The sequence below is a fragment of the Procambarus clarkii genome, unplaced genomic scaffold (genome assembly GCF_040958095.1).
Source record: "Procambarus clarkii isolate CNS0578487 unplaced genomic scaffold, FALCON_Pclarkii_2.0 HiC_scaffold_97, whole genome shotgun sequence".
In the NCBI taxonomy this organism is placed as follows: Eukaryota; Metazoa; Arthropoda; class Malacostraca; order Decapoda; family Cambaridae; genus Procambarus; species Procambarus clarkii.
Genome location: NW_027189130.1, coordinates 5,162,744 through 5,172,783, shown reverse-complemented (window position 1 = coordinate 5,172,783; position 10,040 = coordinate 5,162,744). Strand labels below are relative to the sequence as shown.

Sequence of the window (10,040 nt, the reverse complement as noted above, 5' to 3'; positions counted from 1 at the left end):
CCCAGCGAGTGACTGAGATATTTATTTATGGTGGTGGTAATTATATATACATAAACCAGTGAATTTGTATCCCTTCCCCTTTTAATTTACTTGCGTCACGGAATACACCCCTTGAAAGCCACTACTAACTTGGGGCCGGATACCCAAACTCTAATAATGTCAGAGAAGAATCCCGTTGCGACCCGAGAGGGCCGTAACAGGTGCCGACCAATGACTGTACCACATCCTAGGGTAAGGTGCCGACCAATAACTGTACCACATCCTAGGGTAAGGTGCCGACCAATGACTGTACCACATCCCTGGGTAAGGTGCCGACCAATGACTGTACCACATCCCAGGGTAAGGTGCTGACCAATGACTGCACCACATTCCTGGGTAAGGTGCCGACCAATGACTGTACCACATCCCTGGGTAAGGTGCCGACCAATGACTGTACCACATCCCTGGGTAAGGTGCCGACCAATGACTGTACCACATCCCTGGGTAAGGTGCCGACCAATGACTGTACCACATCCTTTGGTAAGGTGCCGACCAATGACTGCACCACATCCCTGGATAAGGTGCCGACTAATGACTGTACCACATCCTAGGGTAAGGTGCCGACCAATGACGGTACCACATCCCTGGGTAAGGTGCCGACCAATGACTGTACCACATCCTTGGGTAAGGTGCCAACCAATGACTGCACCACATCCCTGGATAAGGTGCCGACTAATGACTGTACCACATCCCTGGGTAAGGTGCCGACCAATGACTGTACCACATCCCTGGGTAAGGTGCCGACCAATGACTGTACCACATCCTAGGGTAAGGTGCCGAACAATGATTGTACCACATCCCTGGGTAAGGTGCCGACCAATGACTGTACCACGTCCTAGGGTAAGATGCCGACCAATGACTGTACTACATCCAAGGGTAAGGTGCCTACTATAATTAAGTAACCATGTTGATTTTAGTGGGTGTTGTCTATCAGTCTGGGGGCCAGATTCACGAAGCAGTTGCGCAAGCATTTACGAACCTGTCCATCTTTTGTCAATCTTTGACGGCTTTGTTTGCAATTATTAAACAGTTAATGAGCTGCGAAGCACCAGGATACTGTTTATAACAATAACAACAGTTGATTGGGAAATTTTCATGCATGTAAACTGTTTAATAAATGTAACCAAAGCCGTCAAAGATTGAGGAAAGATGTACACATTCGTAAGTACTTGCGTAACTGCTTTGTGAATCCGGATCCAGGATATCACTGCTATCGTACTCTGCTGACGATAGACAAAAACTGGTCGATGCTCGTTTGTCTAACTTAGAAAACCTTCACTTTGTCATCTTAGCTATTGATGCTGATGCTGTTTAAGAGGAGAAAACCTACACATTTACACGCTTGTATTCTCTATAAAACATGTTAATGTTTACGCTTCCTTCCATAGTGCACATGTAAAGATTCATTAATTGTTAGGTCCGGTTTTTGTGAGATCGCTGTACAGTTCCCTCGCTCTCACCCGTAATGACCAGTGACCTCCACACTATGGATACCAGCCACCAAAATGCCTCCTCCAATTACAGGTCATTGTCCTCTACAGTTAAGGTTTTTACACTTATTGTGGAATAAACTCCTTTAATTTAAACGTTTGTTCAAGCGTGAGAACGGGTGAGATTTTTGGAAATAACCGGAATTAATGTTCATAATTATTTTAACGAAGCATTCTACTGTTCTTCTTTAACATAAATTTTTGTGCCTCATTTTTCTCTATGTCCACTTACAATTGTTTTTTTATTATCTTTAAAATGATAGCCTAAGCATTAATTTTTACACTGAATTGGTATCACTAGATGGATGCAAGTACTTAATTAGCCGAGTTGGTAACACTGGGGTGTTGACTTTGGTGGAGCCTCAGCCAATGGCCGGCCATATGTGTTGATTGTGTTGTTGTGAGTAGTTGTGTTGCTGCTCCTCCTCCCACCGTCAGTGTCACAACGTGAGCTGTAGTGTGTTGACGTATTTAAATGAATATTCTTCAGGGAAGACTATAGTTAAACTGTGAAAATAATTTGGGGACTGTATAACCAACTGCTTTAATAACTTTGTGTAGATATAGTAGTTGCCAAATGCAGTAGTTCTCTTGGAGTGAGCAGAGTGTATTTACATTCTATTTGTGAAAAGACACTGTGATTTGTGTAATTGTGCAGTGTAAGTAGATAAATATTAAAATGGTTGTAATTATTTGCCGACGCTGTATGGAGGAAATATAATGTTGGAGGGAATGTAGGAGCCGAACAGCTCGTACTGCTCCTCGCGGTCTATGCATGCTGTAAATACTGCCTTCCTTGCCAAGTGATCTTTATTGAGCAAGTTACGACCCTCTCGGGACGCAACGGGGTCCTTACTCTGATGTTGGTAGAGGAAGATATAATGTATCCGTTCCCAAGCCAGTAGTGGCTATCAAGGGATGAGATCCGTGACGCAAGTAACTTAAAGGGAGTAGGGAAAGAAAGCTAAGAACTTAATATTATAATTATTACCATCACCGTTTAAATATATAAAATAAATGAGTGCACAAAGGGGAGGGGTATTAACACTTGACAAGGGGATTAATCCTCAATCGATGTCTTCTGCTGAAGACGCTGGTGCCATAACTCTCGGTGCCGAGTCCTTGGTGCTTTCTTCGTGGCCTCAAGATTAATTCTCCAAAGAAGTTGAGCCTACCCTGGCCTCAGGTCAGCCAAAACACAGGTCCACTGGGGGGCACCGTCGTGGAGGCCGTCAACCACACGTCCAGCTGGTCTGCTGGCAGGTTCTGAGCCCACAAGGCTGGTACGGCCACTCCACGGACGATAAAAGGGGAACGCCCTAGACAGGAGCTTCGTGTGACACCACAAGTCACTCTCCTGTCTTCAGTACCCCAGTGGATGATCGTCTCCAACAGTCGGTCCCGGGTAAATCCTCTTACTGCCACTCCACTGGCAGGCTAACACACCACAGTGTTCTTCCGGGGGGACGACTTCACAACAGCTGCAGCAACGTTCAAAGTATGGAGACTGGCTGCCTCGGGTAGACTGACTCCACTTCCATCACAGTGGTCCCAGGTCGGCTCTGTAAGCAGACACGTCATCAATAACCGGGACACTAATACACCTCACTTACGGGCTCGGGCACAAACACCTGACGTATCCAGTCCATAGATGGCGCTGTCGTCGGAGCACCACCTCACCGGGGGTCAGGAGCGGCTGTGTTGTGAGCTGCACAGGACTGGAAACTGGCCCTTGTGGCCGATATTCGCCGTCCTCATCCGGTGTCGTCGTTCGTTTGGCGGGGGTTTCGGGAGCTGACCCACAGATGGCGTAGTCGTTACTACTCCGTGCTCGGATGCTGGATCCGGGTTCGTAACAGAGCAACTCGTTGGTGTTTGGTGTCTTGCAGGAATGGCATAACAGTACAGTGGATGCCACATTTAATCTGGAGAATGTAATTTTGGTCCATCTCTATTATGGGTTAAGTTGGCTTCTGTGCTGACCTTTCAATAACGCAGCGTTGAAACGACAAAGTAATTGCTGGTAACGCGCCCCGCCAATGGCAGGGAGTTTGTACTATTTAAATATACATTGATGTCTGGATTTATCGCTGACCAATAGGCCAGTTCTTGACAATGCGACTTGTGTGTATTTAAAATATATACCAGCTCGTTCTTAGTCGGTCGGCATGTCATTGTAGGTGGACTTAGTGTTGTGAAGGTAATATAACGACTGTGTAGTTGTAAGTAGGCGGAGTTTTTCCCGTCAGGTTTTGGCAGACTTAGTAAAGTTATATATACTTGAAATGCTTGAAACAATCGAGGGACCCCACCTCCACAATGTTACGCGGCAATCGGTTCCACAAATCAACAACCCTGTTACTGAACCAGTATTTACCCAAGTCTTTCCTAAATCTAAACGTATCCAATTTATACCCATTGTTTCGTGTTCTGTCTTGTGTTGATACTTTTAATACCCTATTAATATCCCCTTTGTTATGTCCATTCACCCACTTGTAAACCTCTATCATGTCACCCCTAACTCTTCGCCTTTCCAGTGAATGCAACTTAAGCTTTGTTAATCTTTCTTCATATGAAAGATTTCTAATTTGGGGAATTAACTTAGCCATCCTACGCTGGACACGTTCAAGTGAATTTATATCCATTCTATAATATGGCGACCAAAACTGAACTGCATAATCTAAATGGGGCCTAACTAGAGCAAGATATAGCTTGAGAACCACACCAGGTGTCTTGTTACTAACGCTGCGATTAATAAATCCAAGTGTCCGATTTGCCTTATTACGAACATTTATGCATTGATCCTTTTGTTTTAAATTCTTACTAATCATAACTCCCAGATCCCTTTCGCAATCCGACTTCGCAATCTCAACACCATCTAGCTCGTATCTTGTAACTCTATCATCATTACCTAACCTCAGAACTCTACATTTATCAGCATTAAACTGCATCTGCCAATCCTTTGACCATTTCAAAACCCTATCTAGATCAACTTGTAGTGATAGTGAGTCCTCCTCCGAATTAATTTCCCTACCGATTTTCGTATCATCGGCAAATTTGCAAATGTTGCTACTCAAACCTGAATCTAAATCATTTATATATATTATAAACAACAGAAGTCCCAGGACAGAGCCTTGAGGCACTCCACTTAAAACATTTTCCCCACTCTGACTTGACTCCATTTATACTAACTCTGTTTCCTTTGGTATAGCCATGCCCTAATCCAGCTTAATATAGCACCCCCAATACCATGAGCCTCTATCTTTTTAATCAGTCTTTCATTTGGCACTACACCTAATGACAAGTGTGGTATTTGTGTATATCTATCGGATCTAAATTAAGTTTTTCGGATTCCAGTATTAACTTGCACGGCATTACAGATTATACTGTGCTTCTGATTCTTGCAGAGGCAGGTGTTGCATAGTTCAGTATGTGGTGTGGTAGGTCTGGTGAATGTTAGATTTCTATCTGCCCAAACATCCCCACCCAATGAGCGATGACTGGTGGCGCTAGTTACGCTCCATTCCCTATTTTATTAAGAACATTAATTTTTCTTTTTGAAATAACTACTTTAATTGTAGTTTTTAAGTATAGTTGTATTGTTGATTTATGTAATTTGAATAGAAGTGCAGGAACTGGTTAAGCTTCGACATCTCCCCCACCCTCCCCGACCCACATAGTCTACCCATCTTTCATAACATTCTTCACCTAATACCTTTACCAACTAATATTGTTCATATCCCCACCCGCCATCCCTGGCGTCACATAACAGGTCATCGGCCGACACAGCCCTGACATGGGGCCATGTCACGCATCCACAAATAATCATCCTCGCCATCAAATTGTAAACATGTTTATTAAAGTACTGACACTTTACCTATCACTGTAATGCCTGACATAGACCAGGTATTTTCATGACTTGACTGCCATAACGACCCGTGTAGTTGTACCCAGGAAGATGAATACGAAGCTGGCTAGTGGTCACGAGGTGGAGGACATGAGCGAGGAGTGGCTGGCCAGGATGGAGCATGAACAGACGCTCTACAACAAAGGTATGGTCCGCCTCGGGCCCGGAGGCTGGCTCTACCCGACGCTCTTCACCAAATATGCTGACGCCATCTGCAACTACAAGGTGTAATGTCTTTATTGTTACTTTGATGACACTTGAATATGGGTAATGTACTTGGTCGGGAGGGTGGTGGGTGAACGGTGCCCAGATCACTCTCCCCTGATATATATGTGGGTGTCAAATGTATACACTTGTATGTTCTCTATAATGTATACTACAATAATGTTGTTCTCTTCAGTTCACTGAAGGTGACGTACTTGTGATGGGAATGCCCAGGTCTGGGACGACCTGGATGTTGGAGTTGGTGTGGACGAAGCTTCACAACCCCGACCTGAACCAGAGGGACAACCTGCCCATCTTCATCAGAGCACCGCATATAGAGTATGACAGATTCTTGGTTTATCAGTGGGATTGTCTTGGTAACGCCCGGGACTAGGGCTATAATTACTGTATAGTCTGATTGCTCCTAATAAATCGGTAGGTGTGGTTAAATGATTTAATTAGTGTTTAGCTGCTTAGTTCTAAATGAGCCCCGGTTTAGATCGCATTTATGGAAGACTTTTTCGGAATGGTAGTTCAGCAAGCTGCAGTAAATTCGCTAATTTGCAGACGTACCTTAGAATAGTTCCCTTTAATTTTGAAGACCATGTAATATTAGCGAAGATCTTGCAAAAGTTCTTTAAAATAGTATTCATAAATATTCTTAACCATTTTATCTTGGCAGAAAATAAATATTTTGCCAAGACTTTTGACATTTCATAAAACGGTTACTCCTGCTTAACACGGCACCGGATGTGGATAAAATAGTGTGGCAATTTTGGCTGCTTGAGATAAGATCTGTTAATGACTGTGTGAAGTATTATTCCTTTAACCATTTCCTGTGTTTGTACTTTACGTTGGTAGAATACAAAAGATGGGTTGTTCAGTGGTTGGTTGTTCAGATTAGTACTAGCAAACAATTTTTTTTTTTTTGAGGGGGGGGGGGATAATCTGGGGAAAGCGCAAATCCATTAAGACTATATAGCACTTGGGAAGGTCATCTTGATGATTTCAGAGTTTTCTAGTGTCCCCGGTCCTCGACCAGGCCTCCAACCCCAGGAAGCAGCCCGTGACAGCTGACTAAAACCCAGGTGCCCATTTTACTGCTGGGTAACAGGGGCATAGGGTGAACAAAACTCTGCCCATTGTTTCTCGCCGGCGCCTGGGATCGCACCCAGGACCACAGGATCACAAGTCCAGCGTGCTGTCTGCTCGGCCGACCGGCTCCCTAGACAGGTCAAGATACATTTTTGTGAGCGTTTGTACTTGTCTGTAATAAAGCCTCGCCCCAGCTTGATTTATTAGTTGCAAAAAGAGGGATGGGAATTGTAAATTAGTCATAAAGAGTGTTTGAGGCGGTGCTGGGCGAGGGGAGATGCCACCTTTTATATATGTTCCTTGGACACGAGGGGGAAGGGGGGGGGGGGCTGGCAGACTAAATACTAGTGGTTGCAGGAAATAAATGTCATAAATTTCTTGCAATATTAATACTGGTTGGGATGCTTACCCTGGCTTTACGGTTAAATGCATTTATGAAGTCACTAAAGCCTTTCATGAAGGCTTTAATGACTTCAATTTTTGGTATATTTACCAAATTGGTATTTGGACCAATCTTCATGATTGGCCCAAATACTTTGGCTCAATACTGTAGTTACATAAAATAGGTCATGCATGTGAAGCAATCGCTTCGGAGGTCTTGGGTAAATATTTATAACACTTGGTCTTGTGTGTGTAAGCAAAATTATCATGTCCGACTCTGGTGATTGGTTCTCTTTGTCAGTGTTGGATAATTCAGTTTAGCATTGATGCTAAACTGTCCTAAATTAATTGTTCACTCGCACACTACATTGTTGTTTTCAGGAAATGGGACCTCTGACAATTAAACCCGTCCCCCTGTATTGGGACGAAGGATGACAATAGTACGTGCATATGTACAACCTAATTAGAAAAGTAGGGATCAATACTATTGAATTTCGATAAATTAACTTTTCCACTGTAGTTGCAAAGACAAATTAACCTAACCTTTCCTAGGTCTATTACGTGCAATCGGAGGTTTAATAAAGTAAATGTTATACTAGGCATTGGAATAAGTTTTCAAATGTTTCCGGACAATAGTACAAAGTTCTACCTAATTGCTTAGAACGTCAATCTTTGTACTATGGTGCACATGGTTTTTGTAACTCTTTAACCAGAGATTAGGTTGGACACAATAAGTAGTTAGGGACTGATATCCTGTGACAGAATACAGGCCCTGGGTATAAGTCATATAAAATTTGTAACGTGAAGCATAATATTGTTTTAAGATGGTGATAGTTTTGTGACAATAAGTGTTTGGCTTAAATTTCTTTATTACCTCATGATTACCACATGTTTGTGCACGTGATGTTAATGTGTGCTTGAATATGTGAAGTCTTGTGTTAACTGTCGAGTGCAACATGTGAGATTAGCAAAGAACCATTCATATATCGGTTGCAATATATGAAGGATCCTGTATTTGTGCTTCTGGATGGGTTTATATAAAGAAATGTATTGCTAGAACTTATTGCATAATTGGTGATTTAAGAATAAACTCAAATGTATTTATTCTAAAGCGATTAAATTTAAGTATTTCAGCTCTGGGTAGGTGTAGTAATAACAACAACAACAACAACAACAAAACATTTCCAGTTTTGACATGATTGACAGCAAGACCATCAGAAGCACTGTTGACAATCCTCAGCAGTTCACAGAAATGTTTCGTCAAATGTGTCCAGGCAAGAAGGTAGAAGACGGAGTGTTTCTGCAGATTAGCGAGGCTCTACCTGCTCCTAGAGTGATGAAGACCCACCTGCCCAGCACCCTCCTTCCGCCTAGCCTTCTTCAAACCACAAAGGTCCGAGTTGGTTATTGTTCTAATGGTTTTATGGGAATAAAATGGTTGGATTTGCAATCACTGCTTCATGACGCAAGAGTCGTACGGTTTGTAATCAAACGATTAGAGTATTAGTTAAAATACAGCTACTTAAGATAAATATTGGTAAAATGTTCTCTAATCCTGCCGTTTCTATTCCTTCATTTGAATTTTTTTAAGTCTCAATCTAAATATTGACAAGACTGTTTTCTTTAATAATTGGATCAAATTTTAAACGTGGGAGCCATGTGTAGTGGACATGTATAGACCCTTTCCTCTCCCTCCTAGAGCTGCCGCCACTTGGGGTTTACCTATTAACTAGTTTGGTTTTTCCAATAACCCTGCTCGGCCGAGAGCCAGTGGGTTTTATTGCTCGATAAAACGGTGGGTACAAGACGCGCAGGCTTGCACACACCCAGCTAGTCTCGCTCACTGCCGTAACCTGTACACTTTAGGATACTTTCCCCTTTTGTTCTAGGATTGGAAGGAGGTTGGAAAGTGAGACTTTTATAATGGGCAGTGTTTTCTGGCTATCTAGTCCCTCTACTTTTCACTGGGCGGTTCGTGCTCATCAGTGTCGATCGGATAAGTAACAGTATTTTGTTATTGTCAAGAGTCGGCTACTTAAAGGAAAAGTTCAAAGTAGAATGGGCTATGGAGACCCTAAGTATAAGCTCTTCCAGATCCATTATCTGGATCGGTAACTGATACTAAAGATCTGGGGGATGTATTTGGGTTTTCATTGTGAATTTCAGCCCCGAAGGGCTAGCGGTACCAATTATGGAGCTGGTGGGTTAGTATAGCCCTCCAGGTTTTCAGTTTTCTGTTTGCCTGAGACTTTGGCTGATCAGTGCTGTCGTTGAAGTTTGGTGAGGTGACCTCTTCGAGGTCATCTTGTATAAAGTAGGTGTGATATTTGTGGTGAGGCGAAAGACTCCTAAAAATTCCTGGTCTGAAGAGTCTGTAACATACGTAGTTGGTGTCTTTAATCCCGCAGCCTGAGGTAGGCTCGTGTGTCGTGCATTAGTGGTAGAAGCTATTTCAGGAGCATTGGTGCTGTTAGAATTTGTAAACGGCACGTCTGCTGGCATTACTGCCGGGATAGTAATGGTAGGAGTGTTGGGAACTGGAGAAGGAAATACTGTTTGTGCCACCCGGGCCTTGGGTTCTAGTCTGTTATAGTTTTCGTGGTCGATCTGGTGGTAGTCTGTAGAGTGGAAGTGAAGGCAGAGAGACTTGCGACCAGGGCGGAGGGTATGGTAGCAGTTGTGGCAGCAGAAAGGTCATCAGGTACAACAGGTGTTGGGAGTACATTCGCAATTCTACCGATTGATGAAGATTAAGCCACCAAAAAGGTGGCACGGGCATGAATAGCTCGAAAGTGGTAAAATTTAATCGTCGGGCTGCTATCACGGGGTTGACAGTATTTGAGGGTGTCCAGCTGCTGGATTCCTTTTTTTTTACCATAAGAGTGGCAGTGTTGATGGCATCAGTGTGGTTACGGAAAGATTCG

At 43.2% G+C, this 10,040-nt stretch overlaps 1 protein-coding gene across 1 annotated transcript; it reads left to right on the top strand.

Moving 5' to 3' along the window:
• Nucleotides 1-1,938: 1,938 nt before the first annotated feature.
• Nucleotides 1,939-6,334, top strand: LOC138360125 (uncharacterized). The gene is made up of 3 exons (XM_069320066.1): nt 1,939-1,976; nt 5,484-5,661; nt 5,837-6,334. Exons 2-3 carry the CDS (start codon nt 5,488-5,490, stop codon nt 6,032-6,034), a joined length of 372 nt encoding a protein of 123 aa, XP_069176167.1. The 5' UTR covers nt 1,939-1,976; nt 5,484-5,487; the 3' UTR covers nt 6,035-6,334.
• The last annotated feature ends 3,706 nt before the right edge of the window (nt 6,335-10,040 follow it).